The 25,867-nt window shown below is 38.5% G+C and overlaps 1 protein-coding gene across 3 annotated transcripts; it reads right to left on the reverse strand.

Annotated features, from left to right (window-relative positions):
* On the reverse strand, window positions 1-23,583 carry oprd1b (opioid receptor, delta 1b). Of its 3 annotated transcripts, XM_058748144.1 has the most exons (4): window positions 8,953-8,977; window positions 3,112-3,208; window positions 2,673-3,028; window positions 1-1,840 (listed from the first exon to the last, which is right to left on the reverse strand). In XM_058748144.1, exons 2-4 carry the CDS (start codon window positions 3,180-3,182, stop codon window positions 1,311-1,313), a joined length of 957 nt encoding a protein of 318 aa, XP_058604127.1. In that variant the 5' UTR covers window positions 3,183-3,208; window positions 8,953-8,977; the 3' UTR covers window positions 1-1,310. The 3 variants fall into 3 exon arrangements, with proteins under 3 accessions (XP_058604127.1, XP_058604128.1, XP_058604125.1); XM_058748145.1 differs by lacking the exons at window positions 3,112-3,208; window positions 8,953-8,977 and adding an exon at window positions 23,419-23,583; XM_058748142.1 differs by lacking the exon at window positions 3,112-3,208 and having other exon boundaries at window positions 8,953-9,447.
* Window positions 23,584-25,867: the final 2,284 nt, after the last annotated feature.

Below are 25,867 nucleotides of genomic sequence, written 5' to 3' on the forward strand. Positions count from 1 at the left end.
TGCAATCTACTGAAAATTTTAATTGTTTGTTTTTTAGCTTTCACAACAACACTGACAGTTAAGATAATTTGTGATGTCTAATTCCGGTGCATCCATAAAAATGTAATCATGAAGAAATATCCAACAGTTGCACAAAAGTACATACAGGTTCTACAGCAAAGCAATACTTACTGCTAATACATAACATCGTTGACTGGAAAAAGTTTGTCTATAACAGCTCAAGAAACTAAACTCACTCTCCTTTTACAACAAAGTTGACATTTAGAATCAAACGCTAATATCACAAAATTACTCATTAAATGTCATTTCAACTTTGGAATTTGAAGAAGGTCAAAAAAACAGCTATTCCATGCTAATGGCAATGAAATGCAAGAATGGTTGCACTAAATACTTCATTACAAAGAACTAAGATGAAAATATCTAAAAGCCCCTCTGTAATAGTCTCAGAGCACATCTACACATACTGTATGCTCAAAGTATGAACACTGTAAACTTCATAGTCAAAGGTCTTCGAACACCTTTACTAGTAGCACAAATTTACAAAATGACACCTTATCAAGCACCATGAAATGAACATTGTGTTGAGAGTTTATATAACAGTGTGTTTTAACAGCCATCCTGAGGGAAGGAGCCCCGTCATCCATGCAAATCTATCCCGCCAACCTTGAGATGAAATTTTGGTCCATTATCTGTATCTGACACCTCTCTCTTTCTCCATATATCTTTATCCTCGGGTTTAATGAAATCCTTTTATTATGGAGTGGGAAAAGACCTCTGTACATTTTCACTGTTCGGTGAAGCAAGATTGCTTCTCTCTTTAAATGACGATCTTACAGTTTATTTTGTTGCTTGAGAAACTGAATTTGTGTATTTAGTTAACTGTTTGGACACTTGTATTTCAGTTATAAGTTCACACAATTTCCAAGGAAATGCACTGATTTTCATTTAAAAATCTGATGACCACTAATAAATGTAGATTTCTTTCTTTGATGTTTTTTTTTTTTTTTTTTCAAAGCATGATTACTGTACATTGGTCCACATGATCTCATTTCCGCGCTTAGGGATTTTGCATTTTGCAGCGAGCCATCCATTGCTTTTCCACAAAGTGAAATTATGAGAAACATTTTTAGAAAAAATGACTAACGAACCAACATGGCATTTTGCCTTCAGTATTTGGGCTTGTTGTCAAGTTGTATTTACCTCAAAGGAGCTTAAAACTCAGTGGTGGAGATCTGGGTGACCTCAGACTGCAGATCTTTGGCGGGCTGTGTCCTTGGTTGTGTATCAGGAGGCATCTGTTCCAGGTCTAGTCATGTGGGCTGTTTCATCGATTCAGACTTGGCGCATACTGAGATGGGCTCTCTCGTGGCGCTACGGGCTCTGGAAAAGCTGCTCTGCTCCATGCGGGAACGAAAGGGCAAGCAGAATTCTCTGAAGCACCTCTTGAAGTTTTCATCCAGAAACGCATAAAGGACCGGGTTGAGGCTGCTGTTCATGTAGCCCAGAGCAATACACAGATGCCAGCAGGCGACCACAAGCAGATTCTTCTGGTTGATCTCCACCACAGTTTTGATGATGATGAAGATATGGATGGGGGTCCAGCAGATGATGAAAGCCGCCACCACAACCAATACCATGCGGGTGATGCGCCGGAGGTTTCTGTCCTTCTCTTTGGAGCCGGACAGCAAGCGTACACTCTTGAGACGAAGGATCATCAGGCCGTAACAGATGGTGATGACCAAGACGGGAACCACAAAGGCGAAAATGAAAACACAGATCTTGGTCACAGTATCCCAGTACCAGTCTGGGTCTGGGAATTTCAACGTGCAGACTGTTTTGCCTGTGTATGTATGTAAAAAGAAGACAAGAAGGTGAGTCTGTCATTTCTTAGTTGAATTTACTGATCAGTTCTAATTCAATGACATTTTTAACAATTATTTCCAGTATTTACTTAAAATCTGTTTGGCCATGCAGCATTCCAAGAGCACTGAAATATATTAGTCTGTGCATGTTTTATCATTGCGCAAGGTGACAACAAGTGACTTCCTGCATCCTTACTAATAGTATGTGAGACAAGTATATCCAAATTGTGAAAATCTTAAGTGCACATTTGATGGGCATTTTACTATCCCATGAGGCCTCTGGAGAGGATTTGTGAATGGCAGTGAAGCGACACAACTGACACTGGAAGGTCATATGATAATGACAACATGATATATGTAGCATGTCCAAATTTCATTCATAATATATAGGACATAGTGTTACCAATGCAGATTGTGTCAAAGCAGCTTTACAGAATTAAACAGGGAACGAACTGTTTACGAACAGGGAATTAATGTTGCAAACAAAGTTTCATACCAAATGTAGTACCTACTAGACAGTATGCAATTTTAAACACAGATATTGACTTTATGAGTGAGTCATTTAATGCAATTAACTGATTCGTTAAAAAAACTGATTCATTCAGGACCCAAGTCCTTAACTGTTAACTGTATATCTAAAATATTACTCAATATTAACATCTAGTTCACTTAGCTAAAAAAAGTAATATTATAACCATGCTATGATTACATGTGGTTGAAATGAGTGACGGCCATAAATTTACTAACAAATTTTATCAAACAATTAATATAAGGTGAATAACATACTTTTTTCACTCATTTTGTTCTCACCTGTGGGTGTTACTCTAGTAACAGCCATAACCATGACTGGGAAGCCGACAGCAGAGGAGAGAATCCATATGCAGATGTTGATGATCTTTGCTTTGAAGGGTGTGCGGAAGTCCAGGGCTCTCACTGGATGGCACACAGCAATGTAACGGTCTACACTCATCATTGTCAGAGTGAAAATACTGGTAAACATGTTGTAGTAGTCAATAGCAATGATCACTTTACACAAGAGCTCCCCAAATGGCCAGGTGCTCATGAGGTATTTGGCACTCTGGAAGGGTAAAGTACTGGTGGCTAGTGCATCGGCCAAAGCCAGGTTAAAGATGTAAATGTTGGTAGCTGTTTTCATCTTTGTGTACCTGAAGAAGAAAAGAGAAACAGTTAGTCTGAGATATTCAGCAAGATGAACACTTCATAATTATCGAATGTCGAACTGCTGCACCTGGGTTTGCAATGACGATATGAACATTGATGAATACAGATGCAGATGAATGGGACGCACTGATTGTGCATGATTTGAGGTTCTTCTCTGCTTTGCCCTTTTCATTATAAATATCAGATATGATTAACATGATGATCAACTCAAAAAATGGAAAAAAAGAGAACCATATGTGCTCTTTTAACACCCTTCCACACTGTAATCAACTTTTATGTGAAGAATTAAAATGTTAACCAATGAAAATGATGCCATTGGCACATTCATTATTCTTTATATTCTGGTGATTTGATAAAAATATTATAAAATATAATTTTTTTCAGAACTTTGCTAGTAATGCTTGTTTGCAATTAAAACACATTTACACCATATTATATTTTTTCAAACTTTTTTGGATATCTTTGTGTTTATTTTTAAGCTACTAGTAAAAAAAATGTGCCACTTTTTTTGAAAAATCATTATTTTAGTTATTATTATTATTATTAGAGATATAATGGATGATTTGGCTATAATGACTAAAAAATAAAATTTTAATGGCTTTCAGTGCAGAAATTGTGATAAGGTGTAGTTACCACATCTACTAGCAAGTGCTAACAACATGCTTTCATTAAATGAAGGTGTCTCTCTGTGATATCATACATCGTAACAATCAACTGAATGATGGGGTATCCTTTGAAAGGATGTGACCATAGTTACTAAAGAAAAGCCCAATGCCAAAGGCATAAATTGGTATCCATTGATTATCCTCTCTTTGAGATTTGTCTGGTGCCCACACACTGTGATCTCTTTTGAGGACTTGACATTTGAAGTCTCACAGAGAAGAAGAGAGAAGACGGCACATCCATTAGTGACACTACAGTTTATTCCTCTCTTTGTACATGGCTATACGTGTGGTGAAATGAATAAATCCATTATTATAAGTTCCATTAAGTCTTTTGTACCGAGTGCGTAACATGTTTTGTTGTATATCCATGACTCATGTTTGCATCTCTAATTTTACACTAGTCCCTTATTCATATAGGGAAATACTGGTTTGCTATGTTTTGTACAGTTGTACTCTTATTTAGCACTGCCATGAATCACGTTTCATTCTAATTCATTGTATCAGGGAACTTATTTTTGTCACAGATCTGTTATGGAAAATAATGTGTGGTAGTGCCATGTTACTGACATTTGAATGGTGTGTGGGCACAATTTTTGAATGATTGTTTGTTTTGTATATATTTTTGTATTGTTGATAAAATGACCAATGAATATATTGCAAATAGTTTTTTGTTATTTTAAGCAGAAACTTCACTAAATTTTGTTACATTTGTGTTTAAAACAAGAAAAAAACTTAAAAGAGTCTTAAAATCTCATGTAATTGTGTTTATGTTTCCTTTTTTGGGACATTTAGAAATTTTTACAAGAAAAAAAGAAAAAAAGGTATTTTTTGTGCAGCGTGAGAACTAATGGAATAAAATGAGCGGAAAACTTTGATGTGGTTGCAATCTAAAATGCATATATCACGTTTTATGTCTGCAGTTGAAACTTTAGGGGGAATTATTAATGAGTTCTTTTCACATAAGACTTCCTATTGTACAGTTTCTGCCTTCCAGGCTGATACGCTTTAATACTCTCTTCTGCAACATTTTTTTTTTGTCTCCAAATGGGAAAAGGCTTCTGTGAAAGACAGGCAATCCAGACATCGCAAATATGATTAGCTCATTCAGACTGTTCCTCTTAGGCAGTGGCTTTGCACTCCTGAAGATATGTGCTGTGAATAGATTAGAAAGATGTGATCTAGCTGAATTGTAATAGTTCTGCAATCTGAACTCCTCTGAGGGAACATACCAAAGACTCCATATATAAGGCAGGTCTTTATGGTTTTGGATTTTTACTCCGTCCAAATTTCTTTTGCCTAAATAGGCAAAATACACAGGAATTAATTAATTCCGTTCCTTGTTAATTAATTACCGTGTTGTCCCGAATATAAGACTACCCTGATTATAAGACGACCCCCCTGTTTCCAGATGTACCTGTTGGAAAAAGGCTTTTTGAAAACCAAATCTTTTTTTTTTTTTCTCTCTCTGTAAAACACATTTATTCTTAAATTATTTTCATATTGCATATTTTTCCAATTCTAATTTTTGTTTTGAAAGTATGGTAAATACTGGTAAAATGTACCAACAATGACATTGGGAAATTTTGATATACCATTGAAATAACAGGTAGCCCATCTGAATTATATAACAATTAGGCTATCAATCTCATAGTAGCCTACCAAAATGTTATTATCAGTAGACGTGAAATCTTATTGTAGTCTTCAAATCTGGGTACTGTCTTCTGTTTTAAAATGACTTGCATAGGAAGTTTGGTCCCATCAGGCTAACATGACAGTCACGATCATGCTGCTGTAAGCTTTTCTTTTTCATTTGTTTTCATTCGCGATCTTTAAAACACACATTACATTACATATTTCATGGCACACTAGTTTTATGCGTTTTTGGCGCCACCTATTGTTGTGGGTGTATTATTGACATGTCAAAGTCTAGACCCTGAATATAAGACGAGCGCGTTTTTTCAGATGTATTTCCAAGGAAAAAACATCGTCTTATATTCGGGTCAATACGGTATCTGTCATTGTCCCCACCTGAGTTGAATTACGTTGTTTGCTCTTTTGTTCCCTTTCCTTTAAAAGTCCTCAGTTCTCCCTTTGTGTTTGTCCGTTCTTGATGTTTATAAGTTAATAAATGGGGGAAAAGTGCGTTGAAGCCGTTTCGTTCTCCTGCCTTTCATTTATATTAATTTTATGCCACAACCCGTAACACTAATAAACACTTTGTTTTCTTATTTGCATGTGCTTAGTAACATCATTTTCCTTGGATTGATTATACTCATGCTGTATTATTTGTGCTAGTAGTTCTTTATAAATTTTGAGTTTGTGGAGCTTTTGACAGCTTTTTGGAGCTTTTGTCTTTAGGGTTCTTGAAGGAACTTATGGGTTCTGTTTAAAAAAAGAACATTTAGAAATGGTTTGGCAGTTCTACATTGGGTTTTTGAGTATCTTGAAATGAAAGTATCTTTTCATTTTTACAGTGATAGAACCTTTAAGCAGTTTCAAAAATGACATAACATTAAACAGAATTTTTTTTTTTAATTGCGTAACATATTTGATATTAATTTTTTTTTTTTTTTTTTAAGCTTAATGAAGTCTTTTGTGTCAAATGTTTTCTTATGTTCCTTTTGGCTTTGAGTTGAATCTCAATATAAGGAACTCATTCATTTTCTCTCTCTCTCTATATATATAGGTTATACAGTCATGGCCAAAAGTATTGACACCCTTAAATATGATCAAAGAAGGCTGTGAAAATTAATCTGCATTGTTAATCCTTTTAATCACTCCACACCCTTTAGATTCCCAGCTCCATGTTGGTGCTTCTTCTCTTCAGTTCACCCCACTCATTTTCTGCAGGGTTCAGGTCAGAGGACTGGAATGGCCAGCAGAAGCTGGTTTTGTGCCCAGTGACCCATTTTTGTGTTGATTTTGAGGTTTGTGTTTGGATTATTGTATGGCTGGAAGATCCAAACATGGCGCATTATAAGATTTCTAACAGAGTCAGTCACTTATTGATTTTTTTATCTGTTGGTATTTGATAGAATCAGTGATGCCATGTGTCTAAACAAGATGTTCAGGACCTCCAGCAGAAATATAGGCCCACAACATTAAAAATACAGCAGTATATTTCATTGTACACAAGGGGTACTTTTTATCCCTGTGTGCACCAAACCCATCTTGAGTGTTTGCTGCTAAAAAGCTCATTTTTTAGTTTCATCTGACCATAGAAGCCAGTCCCATTTGAAGTTCCAGTCATGTCTGATAACTGAATATGCTGGAGTTTGTCTTTGGATGCGCTAGGAGAATTTTTCTTGAAACCCTCCCGAACAACATGTGGTGACATAAGGGCTGTTTGACTTTTTTATTTTATTTTATTTTTTAAAGGTTTTCTGACCCCGAGACTCTATTTTCTGCAATTCTCCAGCTGTGGTCCTTGGAGAGTCTTTAGCCACTCAAACTCTCCTTCTCACCGTGCATTAGGACGATATAGACACACGTCCTCTTCCAGGCAGTTTCGTAACATTTTATGTTGATTGGAAATTCTTAATTATTGCCCTGATGGTGGAAATGGGAATTTTCACTGCTCTAGCTCTTTTCTTAAAGCCACTTCACTAATTTGTGAAGCTCAATTATCTTTTGCTGCACATCAGAACTATATTCTTTGGTTTAACTCATTGTGATGGATGAATAAGGGAATTTGGCCTTTGTTTTCCCTCCTATTTATGTTTCTGTGAAACAGGAAGCCATGGCTGGATAATTTCATGTTCATAATCACGCTGGTGTGCTCAAAATTGTAAATATGAATGGGAATATACTTCAGAGATATTTTACTTATAAGAATTTCTAGGGGTACCAATAATTGTGTCCAACGTGTATTTGAGAAAAACATTAATTTCATAATGAGATTTTCCCCCATTTTCAATTGTTTTAGTTCAATGAAAGGTTAGATTTTTGTGATTTATTAGGATTAATAATGCAGGAGCCTTCTTTGATCATATTTACCAAGGGTACCAATACTTTTGGCCATGACTGTATATACACAGTGCTGGGAAGATTACAAATTGTAGTCAGTTATTGAATTCAAGTTACTTGAGGAAAAATTGCAGTTAGTAATGTAATCTATTTCATTACACATTTTAGTTAATATGATCTGATTACTTTTGACCTACCTTATGTATTACATTAATTTGAATAGAATAATAATGTTCCATACTGATATGAAAAAAGAAAGAAAATGTATTCCATTCTTTGTTATCAACAACACAAAGTGCAATAAACATTACATCAGGGTTTTCCCAAACTGGGGTTTATGAGGAACAGCAGGGAATTTGTAAACTGATGAAAAGCTAATAATTAATGAAATCGTAAAAGTATTTTATTTGTTTATGCTCTGAGGCCTCTCAATTGTCTGTGCAATTTCAGCCACCTATAGGCTGGTCTGTGTGCAGTTCCACAAAACTGGAGGACTTTCCAAACCTATAAGCAATAGGCTTATAAAAATGAAGATAAAAGGAAGAATTAGGGAGGATCAATAAATTATGAATAATTTCCTGCCATTTTTAAATATTCTTTAATTGCATAATCAATAAAAACAGTAACTGTGGTCTGATTTTGAGTACTTTAAAAAGTAATATAAACAAATTACAAGTATTGAATTTTGTAATCTAATTTCATAATCCAGATTACATAGTTTACACAGATTATTTAGAAGTCCCGCTCTTCCATAAAGCTCCCAGCACTGTAAGGGTGCATTAAAGGAACATGAGACCAGATTATAACAGCAGTTTTCACAAGTAGCTTTGAATTGTACATGCTGTGAAAACTGTTCTTCCTCCAAAAACTACCCCTGAGCTAAACTGGCATATCTGTGGGTGATATAATTTGGACTGGTTCTGTTCTCTGTTCCATTGGTGCTGAGTTGGAGGTTCTCACAGCCACCCTCAAATAAGCACAACACAAAATCTCACTCCTCAGCCACCACTTGTTAGATTCCAAACAAAATTCAATTTCCACCACATTCTCTAGCTACTATAGTCCAGGAGTTCAAATATATCTAAGAGACATAGGTAATTTGCACGCTTGCATCTTTCTCTTTAGACTTCGTGCAATTAAACCAGCAAAGTTAGGGCAAAGTGGGTTATATTTGTAGCCTACTTATTAATGACAAAGTGTGATAAATTAAATAATGATCACCCCACTTCCTGAGACTTCTGAAGTACATATTCACTGAAATAAACTATTTCTCTTACCTGACCACACCGTACATAACCAGAATATTTCCAAACAGTCCCACCACGCAAATGACAGAGTACAGCGCGGTGATGCACACAGCGATAGCGACCGCGGTGCTGTCTTTCACCGCCTTCGGCTCGCTGCCTCCGCTCCAGTTGGACAGAAGTCCCGCTGGTTCCTCCATAAAGCTCGAGTTTGGCAGAATTAAAGGATACTGCTCGGAAAAATCACTAACAGTCACTGTTAGAGGCTCCATTATGCGCTTTCCCAGTATAACGCCAAACGCCTTCTAATTAAGTAAAACGATTATAAACGTAGCCTGTATCTTTAATCTAAAAGACAGAGAAAGATACAGAAAAGCAGCTGTAGGGACATCAACTCCACTGGTCACTTTACGCAGCCCTCCTTTGCTCCTCTCCTCTGCTCTTCTCAGGAGCGCACTCGACTTCCAACTGAGCGAGCTGCTGTGCATGCGCTCGTACTTTCTCCAGAGTTAGCATACAACGGAAAGACTAGTGGAACACATGCGCTCGCACTCAGAAGTGTCACTCGCAATACTGGAAACGTGTACTATAGGCTATAGTACACGTTTAGTCTATAGTCTATAGCCATGCTATTTTACTATTATAAGTGCGTTTATTTTCCATTTCATGTCTACATGAAATCTCTATCTATCTATCTATCTATCTATCTATCTTAGGGCTGCCAACTCTCAAGCATTCAGCGTGAGACTCGAAATTGACACTGTTCTCAGGCTCTCATCACAGGTCCATTTTCTCACGGAATGAAAAACACCCTCAAACAAAAGCAAGATTTGCCAAATCTGTAGGCGAAGATTTCGGGAGTGACATAAAATGAATTCAATAAATATGGGATTCTCTTTCGAAATTGCAGTGATTGACATAATGATAATGATAGCAGGGTCATTCTTCATTTGTGGTGGCAAGTGGTGTCCCTCTACTTTACAACAGTTGAAATAAATTTTAAATACCAATAAATCATAAAATGTTTTCATTTTTGTTTTCTGTAGGGTAAACAATTTGTGCACTGTTAATGGATTCATTTTTTGTTTTAAAATACATATTTAATTGAGTTTTAGAGATTGCATTTGTAACAAAATATGGATGTTCCCGCCTTACCTTAGAGAGGTATCATGGAATGTAATTGCAACAATATAACATTTTTAACACAAATAAAGTGGTTATATTGTGAATATAGATTTTATTTAACATGTACAATTTTATTAAATTGTTTTTAAAAAATGCATATTTTGTTATATATACAGTGAGGAAAATAAGTATTTGAACACCCTGCTATTTTGCAAGTTCTCCCACTTAGAAATCATGGAGGGGTCTGAAATTGTCATCGTAGGTGCATGTCCACTGTGAGAGACATAATCTAAAAAAAAAAATCCAGAAATCACAATGTATGATTTTTTAACTATTTATTTGTATGATACAGCTGCAAATAAGTATTTGAACACCTGAGAAAATTAATGTTAATATTTGGTACAGTAGCCTTTGTTTGCAATTACAGAGGTCAAACGTTTCCTGTAGTTTTTCACCAGGTTTGCACACACTGCAGGAGGGATTTTGGCCCACTCCTCCACACAGATCTTCTCTAGATCAGTCAGGTTTCTGGCTTTGAGCTCCCTCCAAAGATTCTCTATTGGGTTTAGGTCTGGAGACTGGCTCGGCCACGCCAGAACCTTGATATGCTTCTTACAGAGCCACTCCTTGGTTATCCTGGCTGTGTGCTTCGGGTCATTGTCATGTTGGAAGACCCAGCCTCGACCCATCTTCAATGCTCTAACTGAGGGAAGGAGGTTGTTCCCCAAAATCTCGCAATACATGGCCCCGGTCATCCTCTCCTTAATACAGTGCAGTCGCCCTGTCCCATGTGCAGAAAAACACCCCCAAAGCATGCTGCTACCACCCCCATGCTTCACAGTAGGGATGGTGTTCTTGGGATGGTACTCATCATTCTTTTTCCTCCAAACACATTTAGTGGAATTATGACCAAAAAGTTCTATTTTGGTCTCATCTGACCACATGACTTTCTCCCATGACTCCTCTGGATCATCCAAATGGTCATTGGCAAACTTAAGTCGGGCCTGGACATGTGCTGGTTTAAGCAGGGGAACCTTCCGTGCCATGCATGATTTCAAACCATGATGTCTTAGTGTATTACCAACAGTAACCTTGGAAACGGTGGTCCCAGCTCTTTTCAGGTCATTGACCAGCTCCTCCCGTGTAGTTCTGGGCTGATTTCTCACCTTTCTTAGGATCACTGAGACCCCACGAGGTGAGATCTTGCATGGAGCCCCAGTCCGAGGGAGATTGACAGTCATGTTTAGCTTCTTCCATTTTCTAATGATTGCTCCAACAGTGGACCTTTTTTCACCAAGCTGCTTGGCAATTTCCCCGTAGCCCTTTCCAGCCTTGTGGAGGTGTACAATTTTGTCTCTAGTGTCTTTAGACAGCTCTTTGGTCTTGGCCATGTTAGTAGTTGGATTCTTACTGATTGCATGGGGTGGACAGGTGTCTTTATGCAGCTAACGACCTCAAACAGGTGCATCTAATTTAGGATAATAAATGGAGTGGAGGTGGACATTTTAAAGGCAGACTAACAGGTCTTTGAGGGTCAGAATTCTAGCTGATAGACAGGTGTTCAAATACTTATTTCCAGCTGTATCATACAAATAAATAGTTAAAAAATCATACATTGTGATTTCTGGATTTTTTTTTTTAGATTATGTCTCTCACAGTGGACATGCACCTACGATGACAATTTCAGACCCCTCCATGATTTCTAAGTGGGAGAACTTGCAAAATAGCAGGGTCTTCAAATACTTATTTTCCTCACTGTATAAAAAAAAAAGTTGTGTCCCCCAAATTCATGTCTGTGGTGTTACAACAATGGATGTCGCCCCTTTAAGAAAAGGGGGGATTCTATTTGGACTACTTCCTGTGTGTAAAGGTCACTGCAGGTGCTGATTGATCTGAGGGGTGCATGGGGAGTACATTCTTTCTTATTCGTTTTCTTAAATTCAGCTACATTTCTGACAATTTCATGTGTCGCACTTTATTAGTGCATGTGGTGTTATGTTGATAACGTGCAGATCTGACATATTTTAATCAAAATTTGGATAAATACATACTTATTAATTTTTTCCAAAATGTCCCCTGATCTTGAAATCATCGTGTTGGCAGCCTCCATTTTAGAAAAGTCTGGATTTAGGCTGATTTGTCTGTGGTGTTTCTGTCTTTTCTGGTAACACCACAGAGCCTATAGTAACTTGCAGTATAAAGTCTGTGGTGTTATATTACGTCTGTGGTGCTACTTCAAAATGACATAGACAGTGGCTGTGTCACCAGTGTTTGATTGAAATAATTAAAAAATCAAAATGTTCTTAAGCTTTTATTTTAGTGGATATAGCATATTAAACTGATTTTAAATGCATAGCAATATATTTTATTAGAAAAAAACAAGCAAGCATTTTTACAAATTCTGCCTCTCATTTGCCACCCCAATTGAAGAATGACCCAGCAATGGATGGGAGATGTGCATTATGCAATGTAAATGCAGACTAAAAATTGTATAAAAAAAATATTTAAATTTTGTCTTTTAGAAATGGCTTTGCCACAGTTTTCACAAGGGCCTAAGTGTTGCATTTTTAAAACTCTTAGTACTAAATATCACAACTGATAATCAAAAGTGCACTTTAAAAAAAACAAAAACATTTCAACGTTTTCAAATGCGTTAATACAATACACAGAATCACAAAGCATCCTTTTCACTACAAAAAAGATAATTGTTTCATCTATATAAACATTTAATTTTCAGTATAACTGCTCTTTCTTTCAAACTTTTCATTTGCATCTCTTCTCGTTCAGTTTAAAACATTTGTCTATGATTTAATCGAACTGCTCTTGATACTTAATCAGTTAATCATTTGGTAAATCTATACGTTTCTGTAAATATAGATTCCAATAACCAAATGTAATGAATTATTTTTACATTTTAAGCAAGAGATATTTGCAGTTTGTAAACATAGAACAGGTCACAGTAGGAGAGAGGAAACAGTGATTGACTGTATAACATCTGTATAAGAAATGCATCTGAAGAAGGGAGACAGATGACAAAATTACAGCACATTATTTACGTTACAGTATATACCATGTGACTGTTGTATGGTACAGTGACAACATTTATGACATTTTGATGACACACCATCATGAATAGATATCCTAAATTCATTCAACTCAATCCAGAACCACACTGCTGTAGGTTTTATCACCAGCCTGAAAGAGAAAATCGCCAAAACACATATAAATCAGGGATTTTGCAAACTTCCAACATTATAATTATTAATGGATATGACCCATGCTTAACCTTTGCTGTTTTTGCATTTAGGGGTTCTTGACCTTGCTGCTTTAAGGTGACAGATTTGTCAAGATTGTGATTTTGTCAAGCATTACTCTTGGCTTAATTTCCTGAAAAACAGGACACCATCTGGAGGCTTTATATCTAAGTCATAGTAGCAAGCTGTTACTGCATGTTGTTTTGGTACCTCTTAAGACATTGTTGAGTTCATTCAACTTGTAGTAGGCCGGCATTTTTCCTCTACGTCTATATTTATTCTGTCTATACATCACTGTCACCAAGTCACATTTCTCGTAAGTACAAACTTTAACTGACTTAGTAAAACACTAATGATAACCACGTGCTCGGAGGTATAATATCTGTAAGTTATTTCCCCATTGAGATCTCACTTAGGAAAAGAACACTGACCCTCAGGGATAAATTTGCAATTAGCACACATTTTGATAATGAAATCCTGTTCAAGTGATTACACGATCAGTTCAATCATGAAGAATCTTCGCTATTCTGTGACTTCTAATCGCAGGGGTTTTGCGGAAATGAAATTATATAACAGAGGAAAATCAAATTCATGCACTTGACAATATCCTCTCTGATGGCTCTAATGGCTCTCTGCTGTTGTAACATTGTACTTTATATCCAAAATTCATGATAGGATAAATATTACAATTACATTTTGTATAAGCTTTGTATCACTCAGGAAACAAGATTTTCTTTTATGGAGGCTGTTAAGAGAATGAAACAAACAAAGATCAACAAATAGACAGATTACTGTTTTTATGATGAAACGTTCTGCAATGATTTCACACAGAACAGAAATCGTCCATGATTTAAGAGGACAAAAAGTGCTATACAATTCATTTGGAGTCAATTATCCTGTTTCTGAGTGCCATATGAGCATGTCCTGGCAACTTTCAATGACACTGAAATTACATTTGACTCGCATGACATTAGTATAATGAATGACACTCTATTATAGCTGTTAGACAGTGATTTTCAGAGCAACCACAAGCTTTGATCTGGACTCAGGCTGTTTTGCTTAATGCCCCATAGGTCATCATTTTAGCTGGCCAGTAGAAATCTAAACTGAGAGAGCATCTGTTGTTACAGATGGCTCTTGATGAGAGAGATTGGATCATTAACTCACATAAACCATTTCATTTCTTCTCATACAAAATATTCCTGGACGTTTTCAGTATAAGTTTTTCAAGACAATTTAAAGACCGCTTACTTACTTTTTTCCCAAGTTAACTAACTTGTTATACCTGTACGTGTGATTACGGCAGGTTTTTCCAGAGACCAGATGCTGAGCTTGGCCACAAACAGACTGAAGTCTGCTTTAGTCTGACAAGTTCAAGAGCCAGATGCACCCATTAAACCATCTGATCATAAGCCAAAGCGTCCTTTAGTTGTGAATGAACTGACCATATGCCATCCAGACAGAAAAACGATTGAATATTGGCAAAATAAAATACTGAGCCTTTTAGAATGATGTTTAAATAATATTTAAAACTGTTTATGGCAGAATAAAAAATATTTCTTGATCTTCTGGCTGTTCATATGATATTGATGTCTAGCCATAAAAACTGAAGCCTTGCCAAGAAAAAAATACCACACAACCTGCCAATGTTTGCCACCAAGATTGCCACCAAGTCTTATTTTCAATAGAACACTGTCTCTCTATGGTTTAACACTAGATCAAATAATACATACAGAACAAAACCAAATGATTATCATAATCATATCTCAGCTATTGACACAGCTTTATAATGAATGTATGCAAATCTGATTGAAACGCTTAATGCAGGGTCTCAACCTGGGAACAAATTTGTAATTGCAGCTATATTTATCACTGGTTTGAATGCCAGGTAAGTTTAAGTGGTCTTATCTAGATTAGCACTTGATGTGAATTATCTGATTGATCCTTCGGTCTTTAAAGGCCTCATTAAATCATACATCTAGAGTGCAGACAGATCATCAAGCACTGAATAAGAAGTAAAAACCATAGATTTCTTTCAACCATGTAGTAATATGTGCAAGTAAATGTTGTTATATTTTCATTAAGTGTGGTTAGACAGATTTTATAATGCTCAAATATTATGTATTGGATTGTTATGAAGCCCCGTTTTGCCCAAGGATCAGTGCATGATAAGACGATAGGCTTCCTAAATTAACATTAATGTGAGGGACAGAACAAGCCACGAATTCCATTAGCATCTCATCAGTGTTTCTGCCTCTTGTCATCAGCAGAACTGATAAATTCAGGCTAGTGGGAGTAATTTTATTTTATTTATTTATTTATTTATTTACCATAACCAACAAGTATAAAGCCCCCGCCTAATTGTTCCCTTTAGTGAGTGAGTGAGTGAGTGATTGACTGACTTCATTGTTGTTTTTTTTCCAATCTGTGGCTGAAAGGCAGATGTCTGTTGTCAGCATTCTTATTGCAATTACAGTTTACAAGGCTGGAATGCATGTAAAAAAAAAATGTATGTAATATGTACTCACCATTTTGTTCTTTCAATTTTTATTTGCATCATTGACTCTCCATTCTGTCCATTAAAAGTTTCTTTGTTTGGCTATGTTTCTTCTGAATTAAATTTCCATAGAAAACATGTATAATATACAGTTTGATGGTTCTCTTTTTTTGTTTTTGGAAGGGCTGGTGGATTAGATCATGGGTGACTGGTGCATTAGATGGATGAGACTGGCCAGCGGGGACTAACTAGCCTTCTGCCCACATATTGGAACAGATCTTCTGGCAGCCATCAACATGTTGAGACTGAGAAATCTGTCTATCACCTCTCATTTACATCTAGATGTGACCATCCAGTCTCTCACACCAGGAGCTTCTGCTGTAGAAATACACTCACTTGCCCTGCTTTTTCAAAGGGTATCAAAGAGCGAAAATATATAGGCCTATACAGTACTTCTGGGTCTTGCAACCACACTCTGCCATGAGAATAGTTCTTAAAGGAATAGTTAATTTAAGGAAACTTATTTACCCATTCAAGATGTAAGTGAATTTCTTCCCTATCAGTCAGTCACGTTCGACGTTACGTCAGAGGGACTGTCGCAATTGGGATCTCGCTAGAGAGCCCAATCACCTTCGAGTTTTAACAAAACAAGCCAATGACAGTTGGCGTGCGTGCTTTGCATCGTGCACCCTGCACCCAGCGCGAGTATAAAAGGAGAGCACGTGCAGACGCACATCAGCTTTTCGCTTCGGAGCCAAGCCTTCCTGCTTGTGCAATCACCGAAGAGAGTGTCTACAGACAGCAAGTCTGTTGGCGTTATGGCGCGTCAGCGGGGGTTGCCAATCCAGTGCTGCTGCTTTTCCTCTTGGATGGCGTGCTGCAGCTCATCAAACTGTGGTCGCGCCACAACCTCTCCTGGGCGCTTCAGCACCTTTTCTAAAAGAGCAATCTAAAATAGCTCACCCCAGTTCCATTTTTCCCGGAAGTGCATGAGGAGGTGACTGTCTTGGAAGGCACCTTTTTCTGCCTGAAACAGAGCTAACGCCTCCTCCGTCCTCACCACTCTCGATGGCGGGGCGGCCCAAGGGTATGTGGAGATCCCCCCAGTCGAGCTCGCTATTGCAATGCAGCTCTGCCTGCAAAGCGCTACCACCTGGCGGGGTAATCCACGCCTTCCGTCCAGGGCCTGTAAGTTCTCGTCCGCTTTAACGGCCAAGGCTTACAGAGCTGCTGGACAGTCTGCTTCTGCCCTGCACGCCATAGCCCTCCTGCAGGTCCACCAGGTCAAGGCGTTAAAGCAGCTACATGAGGGTGGTGCTGACCCAGGTGTGTTGCAGGAGCTGCACACAGCGACGGACCTCGCCCTGAGTCCCACCTATGGCTGTCCCTGGCGGATATGAGGGAGGCCGACAAGCATCGCTTCTTGGGCTCCCCTATCTCCCGCTTGTTCGGTCTCTGGGGGCCTCGCTGGCTCACGAGAACCATCAGACTCGGCTATGCAATTCAGTTCGCCCGGCGCCCTCCCAAGTTCAGGGGCATTCGGTTCACCTCTGTGCTGAACAAAGATGCTCCTGTCTTGCATGCAGAAATCGCGGTCCTTCTGGCAAAGGACGCGATAGAGCTGGTCCCTCCAGCCGAGATGAAGTCGGGGTTGCTTCATATGAGACCGCTTCAGCGTTGGCTTCACGACCGGGTCCCAAGACGGGCACGGCCATACAGCACTTACCGGGTCCCAGTCACCCCGTCTTGCCACCAGACCTTCAGCCTGTGGTCGGACCTTGCCTTTCTTCGGGACCGGGGTTCCCCTAGTGCAAGTATCCAGGCATGTTGTTGTATCAACAGATGCCTCTGCATGCAGCATCGGGACTCTGGACAGGGCCCCGACTGCAGTGGCATATCAACTGCCTTGAGTTGGTAGCAGTGTGGCTTGCTCTGCGCCGCTTCAAATCGCTGCTACACTCAGCAAGGACACGCTGGCACACAGCTGGCCTCGAGGCCTACACAAGTATGCGTTTCCCCAAGTGAGCCTTCTCGCAAAGACACTGTGCAAGGTCAGGAAGGATGAGGAGCAGGTCCTCTTAGTGGCACCATACTGGCCCAATTGGACTTGGTTCCCAGAACTGATGCTCCTTGCGACAGCACCTCCTTGGCAAATTCCTCTGAGGAGGGATCTCCTTTCTCAGAGAGGGAGCACCCTCTGGCACCCGCATCCAGACCGGTGGAATCTCCACGTATGGTCCCTGGACGGGACGCGGAGGTTCTAGATGGCTCCCTCCAGTGGTAGTGAACACCATCACTTGAGCCAGAGCTCCGTCTACAAGACACGCTTACAGGTTGAAGTGGAACCTATTCGTTGATTGGTGTTCTTCCCGCCGGGAAGACCCCACACATGCCCGATCGTGGTTGTGCTCTCTTTTCTGCAAGAAGGACTGGAGCAAAGGCTGTCTCCCTCCACTCTCAAGTGTATGTTGCCGCTATTGCCGCACATCACGATGCAGTAGAGGGTAAGTCTGTCGGGAAGCACGACTTGGTCATCAGGTTCCTCAGGGGGGCGAGGAGGTTAAATCCTCCACGCCCTCACCTGGTGCCCTCTTGGGATCTCCCCTCGGTCCTGACGGCCTTGAAGGAGGAGCCCTTCGAGCCTCTGCAGTCAGTAGAGCTAAAGTTTCTGTCGTTAAAGACAGTACTCTTCACTGCCTTGGCCTCGGTCAAGAGAGTAGGGGACCTGCAGGCATTTTCAGTCGACGATTCATGCCTAGTATTCGGACTGGCTGATTCTCACGTTGTCCTGAGACCCCGGCCCGGATATGTGCCCAAAGTTCCCACCACGCCTTTCAGGGATCAGGTGGTGAACTTGCAAGCGCTGCCCCGGGAGGAGGCAGACCCAGCCATTGCTCGGCTCTGTCCTGTCCGTGCCTTACGCATTTACGTGGACCGCATGCAGAGCTTCAGGACCTCAGACCAGCTCTTTGTCTGCTTTGGAGGACAGCAGAAGGGAAAGGCTGTCTCTAAACAGAAACTTGCCCACTGGATAGAGGAGGCTAAATTCCTAGCTTACCAGAACCAATGGTTGCCGTGCTCCCCTCACGGTGAGCCCGTGTCTCTCCCTGGCAGAGACCTTCTGCCGTCTCTGCTGTGAGTCTACCGCAGGGACTTCCATATGTAATACTGTCCTTATCCAGTATCCACTGTATGGAACAGCAGTGGCTGCATCTCTGCCTAAGCCCTGTCCTATCTTCTGTCCCAACTGGCGTGTGGGGACTTGCCGGCTTCCGCAGGGCACTGGAGGGGGTCAGCAATAGTGGCGTTTTCGTAGGGATCCCAATTGCGTCAGTCACTCTGACGTAACGTCGAGCGTGACTGACAGGGAACGTCTCGGTTATGTATGTAGCCCTTGTTCCCTGAAGGAGGGAATGGAGACGTTACGTCAGAGTGACTGACGCAATTGGGATCCCTACGACAGTTGCTGTACCACCGCTGTACGGTCCGAGGCACATCAGTGAAAATCTGATGTGCGTCTGAACGCGCTCTCCTTTTATACCCACGCTGCGGGGCAGGGTGCGCGATGCAAAGCATGCATGCCAACAGTTATTGGCTTGTTTTGTTAACACTCGAAGGTGATTGGGCTCTCCGGCGAGATCCCAATTGCGTCAGTAACTCTGACGTAAATCTCTATTCCCTCCTTCAGGGAACGAGGGTTACATACGTAACTGAGACGTTTCCTTATCTGAACAGATCTGGAGAAATTTAGCTTTACATCACCAATGGATCCTCTGCAGTGAATGGGTGACGTCAGAATGAGAGTTCAAAAAGTTGATAAAGGCATGACAATAAACCACGTGTAATCCACATGACTCAATTAATGTCTTGTTAAGTGAGAAGCTGCATATTTCTATTATAAAACTCTTGCTTTGGTTAAAATATGAGTCCTCTTATCCATAATATTGCTTTCTCCTGTTAAAATAGAAGTCTTTTCAGAATCAGGAGCGAAATATGTACAGACCAAGCACTGTTCACAGTTCTTAACAAATATGTTGGTGGATTTTGGTGTGAGAGAACAAAAAGGATGGGTGTTTTCCACAGAATAAAGATTTATTATGGATAATGGACTCATATTTTTGGCCAGAAGTGTCAGTTTAAAGTTAAAATGCGTTGATGCATTTGTTTCTTACAAACAAGCAGCTTTTCACTTCACAAGACATTAATTGATACTCATGTGGATTCCTTGTGCATTATTGGGGATGTTTTTATTCAGCTGTTTGAACACTCATTCTGACGGCACACATTCACTACAGAAGAACCATTATACAATAAGTTATACAATGCAAAATTTCTCCAAATCTGTTTTTGATGAAGAAACAAACTCATCTACGTCTTGGATGACCTGAGGATGAGTAAATTTCATTTTTAGGCTATTCCTATTCCTTCCTAGTTCCAAGGACAAAACCTTATATTCATCACTCTGAGCTTGCATTTCCTCATAACATCCATTGTGAGCTACTATCTTTCACTGCCTAGAGCTTTCTGTTCTGATAAACAGGAGTGCAACTCAACAATGTCACTTTAGCACCAAAAATTACAATTCTTCCCAGCAGTTTCCAAACAGCCAGAATGAAATATAGCATTTGGTGAAGGAGAAAATAGATTTGAGATGATAACAGCATCAAAACTTCTGAATGCTTCGTTGTCTTTGAGCGTAACATAGTAACAGTATATTGTTCTGTTGTTATTTTACATGGATCTAGATGGATATGTATTTCAGAAAGCATTCTTAGCTATGATGTTTTTCTCTATTCAGGGGGGAAATAAACTCATGACCAACATCAGCCTAGAATCACAATAGTGCTTCTCTTTGTTTGCCTCTTTTGCACGTTTCCAATACAATCGTGACTCGTTGTTGAGTCATAGCTACTATCACAATCCTCTTATACAACTACAAGTGTCTTTCTATAGGTCACTAAAGTGCCTTCATAAAGGCATATTGATGTTGCTTTTCATGCCATGAAAGTTTAGGGATGAAAAGAAGCCCGAGAGTCAATTATGCTCTTGTCTGCCTGGCAACTCATTCATCAGAGATGTAGTGGCTATGAGCATCTTCAAGCCTTGGATAGTTGGCTAAATCATGCTGTTTTTTAGTTCCTCCAGGAGCAACTTAAAATTGAATTATTTGAATCCTTAAATAGCACTAAACAGAACATCTGGTTGGTATTTAACTGGCATTCATCTTCTCACTTGAGATAGTGTCGCCTCTTTCCTGCCAGACTCCAGTCTAGTCATAGTTTATGCCTTCACAGTCAATGACAGTTTGTACCAATGATTTATAATAATTGAATCTCTTAACTGATTTTAAGTAGCACAAGTGTATTTATTTTCGATCTTAGGTGCATCTAGGGGACCATCTTTATAGGGAGGATTCAGCAAATCTGGTTTTAATATTTTATAAAGATGAGTGGGCACTAAGAGCAATCATCCACCTTCTAAAGTCATGATGGCTAAAGTCTAATGGAACACATTAGATGTTTGATAGAATGAGTCTCAGTCCTTTGATACCTCTGCAAAAATGATCCAAGAGGTCCTAATGGATTCTCTCAGTGAAATGTAGTTGTCATGGGAACAGCTGACTCACTTCATCCTCAGCAAGGGGGCTAGAGCTCTACAGTTAGAAATGGTTGTGTGTGCGCTATGGGGATTTTTGGGCATTTGTGTGTGTGTTTTATCGTTTGTTTATTTCATTGCCACAAAGATCATTAAACTGAAGAACTGATATACTTTGTAACAATTAGTTCCAAGTCCACAAGTAGTTTTCGACTGCATTGATTTCAGAATGTAATGTAAAGATTTCATTTAAATTTAATCGATTTTTATTGTATTATTTTAGTGCCATGCGTGTTACCATGATGGTGTTTTGTTTTTGTGTACATGATGTGTACTTTCTATGTATAAGTATTTTCCTCAGCTTGTGTTTTTATGGTGGCTGTCAGTACACTGTAAAAAATAAATCGTTGAAAAAAACGTTAAAAAAAATAAGGCAACTTGATGCAGTAAGACTTTTGAGTTCTTTCAACAATAGTTTTTTAGTTCTGCTCAGTAAAGATACTTTGTTTAGCCAATGCAAATTTGTTTGTTCATGCAATGTTGATTGTCTTACCTAAAAGAAAAATTCTTGTCACAGCAACTATAATAACAATTACTGTCGAGGTAATTAATTTTTTTCTGTTTCCTGGGAAAAAAAAGAATGTGTAAAAAGTCACCACATAATCAAATTTATGCTTGTTTACGAATGACAAACATTAATGGATAACTTAGTCTAGTAAGTAAACAACATTGTCTTTGTTTGTAAGACAACTTACCAGATTAAGATATCCAAGAAACGGATATAAGTGGTTGAACATACTCTAGGCCTCAAAACTAGACACACGAACCTCAAGAACGGTGACAATCAACAAATGTTAAAAAGATGAGCTCTTTACATCACAGTATACCAAATAACTAACAATAATGATAATACAACAAAAAAGTATAAATGAAGTCAGCAAAACAATAATCCTATAACAATAACTGCATAATTTATTCATGCTACAATGCATGCTGGGAACTCACAAAGCCTTAACATTTCAACAATATGAAATATTTTGTTCAGACAACTGTGTTTGACTATAGTTGGGACAACATTTGGGGTAATTTTGTTGGTCTGACAAGGGATTTTAAGTAGTTTCAAGAAAACAGCATTGTTTAGTATTTGAGACTCAAAAGGTTTCGTAAACTGGAAAATGTGCACTTGCATTTTAGTATGTTAAACTATCAGGATTTTTGTATTAGTATCTTGTAGATATGCTAATTCAGCATAAAAGGGCTGTTTGATTCATTGTTTTTTTTTCGAAATACAACATTTTAAAATGTAAATTATGGGTTGCTCTGTGAAGTTAACCACAGCTTCCAGTTTTATTCTGTAAAAACAGATTTAATTTACATTATAATGACTAACTTTCAGTCCCATTTATTACACTGCTTCTCAACAAATAAAATAAATATGCACACATTATATATAGATTTGAAGTTTTTTTATTTTATTAAATTTTTTTTTTACCTCTAATGCTATTATCCTAAAGCTCATTACAGTTCATTAAAATGTACAAAAACAATCTGCCTAGCAATAAGGTGAAAAACAATATTAAATTTTTTTTTTTATCAATCACTAAATGAGTCTTAGTTGTTGCCTTTGGACAGAAAAACATGTATAGGGAAAAGAAGGAACTGTCCTGCACTATAAAAAGTGATTTCTCGAAGCTGTAAACATAAAGATTATTTTACAAAACTATTTCAATCTTTTCTACGTTTAATTCAATACGTTACTTGCGGTATCTGTAATATTTGTGAAATTTACCAAGTGAAAATTGTAGTGAAAATTTTATCAGTGTACATCCTACACCAATTTTTGTTTGTGCGCACACGTACGAGGTGTAAATTTGCATTTTGTTTTATCTTACCTTGATCCGTTTTTGTATTCATTTGCAATTTTACCTCCTGATGCTTACAGCAATACCCATGGCTCTCCACGTATGCCAAAGCCGTAATATGACTCTACTCAATCTAAGCATCAAAATGACTGAGGAGCTCTCTTACCTGCAGGGCATCCAATTATCTGCTCAAGCCTGAGATAAATAACTTGTGCCTTCTGAGAAGCTGCACAGCGCTGGCATAGATATCCACTGCTTCTTGCTGTCCTCTCAATGGCATTTCCTTTTACCACAGGAAATGCTGCCAAAAGCGGAACATCCATTAACAGCCTTTAATTCCATTCACTTGTAATGAGTGGGCACCCTGGTAAACTGAGTAATGAAACTTGAGTGAAGATTCGGTGCTAAAAGGGATAATTTCACACAGAGTTACTCATCTCGTTTCAAACACAGTGCATTGAGGATAGCAGAGGCCAGGGTACTTATTAAACCCAAAATATAGTGAAAGGGGCATCATTAGCTCGGCTAGAAATGCGTCAGTAGGAAATGCCTATGAATAACGACACATGGGGCGGATTTTGACAAACCAATGAAATAAATTTCCCACGAGTACAGACGACGAAAAATAGCTCTCACTCAAACTCTATTAGTCTTCGTTTATATGAGTCATAGGGTACAACAATAATTTATTTCTACTGTAAAATAATAGAAAGAGACTATAATTTAGGTTTCAAACATACAGCATGTTTTAGAAATACGTGAGCAATTGCAACAATGGATTGCATCATAAACTTATGTTGTTTACTTGTATTTAATTTACATACGTCAGCAGTATAACTGTCTACAGAATAATAAAATTGGGAAATTTAATCCAGCAGTGACTCGCTCTGTATTTTTGAGAATTTCACAGCATGATGTGGAGCTGTTGATTCAATCAGTACTGCAGTTCTGCAACTCATTATTTCTCTGAGTGTTTGTTTGTGTGCAGGTGTAGGTGTGTGTGTGTGTGTGTGTGTGAGAGAGAGAGAGAGAGAGAGAGAGAGAAAATGTGTGTCGTCTACATGTGTGGGATTTTCTGCTTTCACAGGGCTGGCCGGCTGACTGGCGCAGGCACACCTGACTGAACAGAGGCCAAGCATATTTGATGAGCTTTGAACAACAATAGCTGTGCCTGAACGGTCCTAAGCCTTTATGCAAAACTACTACTACTACAAAAAAAAAAAAATAATAATAATTCAATATAACAATTTATTCAAATCAATATTACATTTATTATTTGAATTAAACCAAGTTTTTATTTCACAATATTTTATGTATCACCATAATTAAAAAAAAGAGAGTTTTAGATCCATTTAAAATAATTATTTGTGTTGTACTTAGGGGTGTGCGATATTGACAAAAAATATAATCTCGATATTTTCTGGGATTTTATCGATAACGATAATTAGACGATATTTTGCTGTATGTTATTGTGCTGGTGCCTTAAGGACCGTCGTGGACAGCTGACTCCTAAAGTTTTTGATATTCTTCATATTCTGTGTGGTGGTCAGTTCACACTGATAGAAATTAATCTTTTCCAATAAGTTTAAACTGATTTTTACATTTTAATGGGCATTTTTACCTTTATAAAGCCATTTTTTTCTAAAAGTGTCCATTATGTTTTGAGTCAAATTCTTACATTTAATCAGTGAATTAGAATAATGAGACTTTTGGGCTGTTACCAAAAAAATTAAATCAGTATCAAAAATCTTTGCAATGCAGAGAAAACACAGAAGCGGCACCTGAAGTGGCATTTAGATGCATTTACACACTGTTTAATGCAAGACATGAATGCATTTAACCTGCAATTACAAATGCATAAATCACGTTTTGATATATTAAACAAAACGTTAAAGGGTTAGTTCACCCCAAAATGAAAATTATGTCATTAATTACTCACCCTCATGTCGTTCCAAACCCGTAAGACCTTCGTTCATCTTCGGAACACAAATTAAGATATTTTTGATGAAATCGGAGAGCTATCTGACATCCATTGACAGCAACGCAACTGAAATGTTCCCAGGTCCAGAAACGTAGTAAATACATCGGTAAAACAGTCCATGTGACATCAGTGGCTCAACTTCAGTTTTGCGACGCTACGGGAATACTTTTTTTTTGCGCAAAGAAAACAAAAATAACAATTTACTCAACCATTTTTCTCCTTACATCATCCGCCATTTTAGAGAGTATCACAATGCATACGCACGCTTTCGCCTAAGCGTAAACAACGCTTATTACGCAGCTTTCGTTCATGCATGCGCTTTCCCCCCAAACGTAAACAACGCTGATTACGTCAAATATGTTCATGGATACTCTCCAAAATGGCGGAAGACGTAACTCGGGGGAGAAGAATGGTCGAGTAAATTGATTTTTATTTTAGTTTTCTTTGCGCAAAAAAAAGTATTCTCGTAGCGTCGCAAAACTGAAGTTGAGCCACTGATGTCGCATGGACTGTTTTACCGATGTATTTACTACGTTTCTGGAGCTGGGAACATTTCAGTTGCGTTGCTGTCAATGGATGTCAGATAGCTCTCCGATTTCATCAAAAATATCTTAATTTGTGTTCCGAAGATGAA

Source organism: Onychostoma macrolepis, chromosome 16 (genome assembly GCF_012432095.1).
Source record: "Onychostoma macrolepis isolate SWU-2019 chromosome 16, ASM1243209v1, whole genome shotgun sequence".
In the NCBI taxonomy this organism is placed as follows: Eukaryota; Metazoa; Chordata; class Actinopteri; order Cypriniformes; family Cyprinidae; genus Onychostoma; species Onychostoma macrolepis.

What these genes read in the sequence shown, in the direction of transcription:
- oprd1b (XM_058748142.1), bottom strand. Translation starts at nt 9,191, where the DNA reads ATGGAGCCTCTAACAGTGACTGTTAGTGATTTTTCCGAGCAGTATCCT. An exon ending in GTTATGTACGGTGTGGTCAG is followed by an intron (nt 3,029 to 8,952) that starts GTAAGAGAAATA and finishes TTTCTTCTTCAG; the next exon opens with GTACACAAAGATGAAAACAG. An exon ending in TACTAGAGTAACACCCACAG is followed by an intron (nt 1,841 to 2,672) that starts GTGAGAACAAAA and finishes ATACATACACAG; the next exon opens with GCAAAACAGTCTGCACGTTG.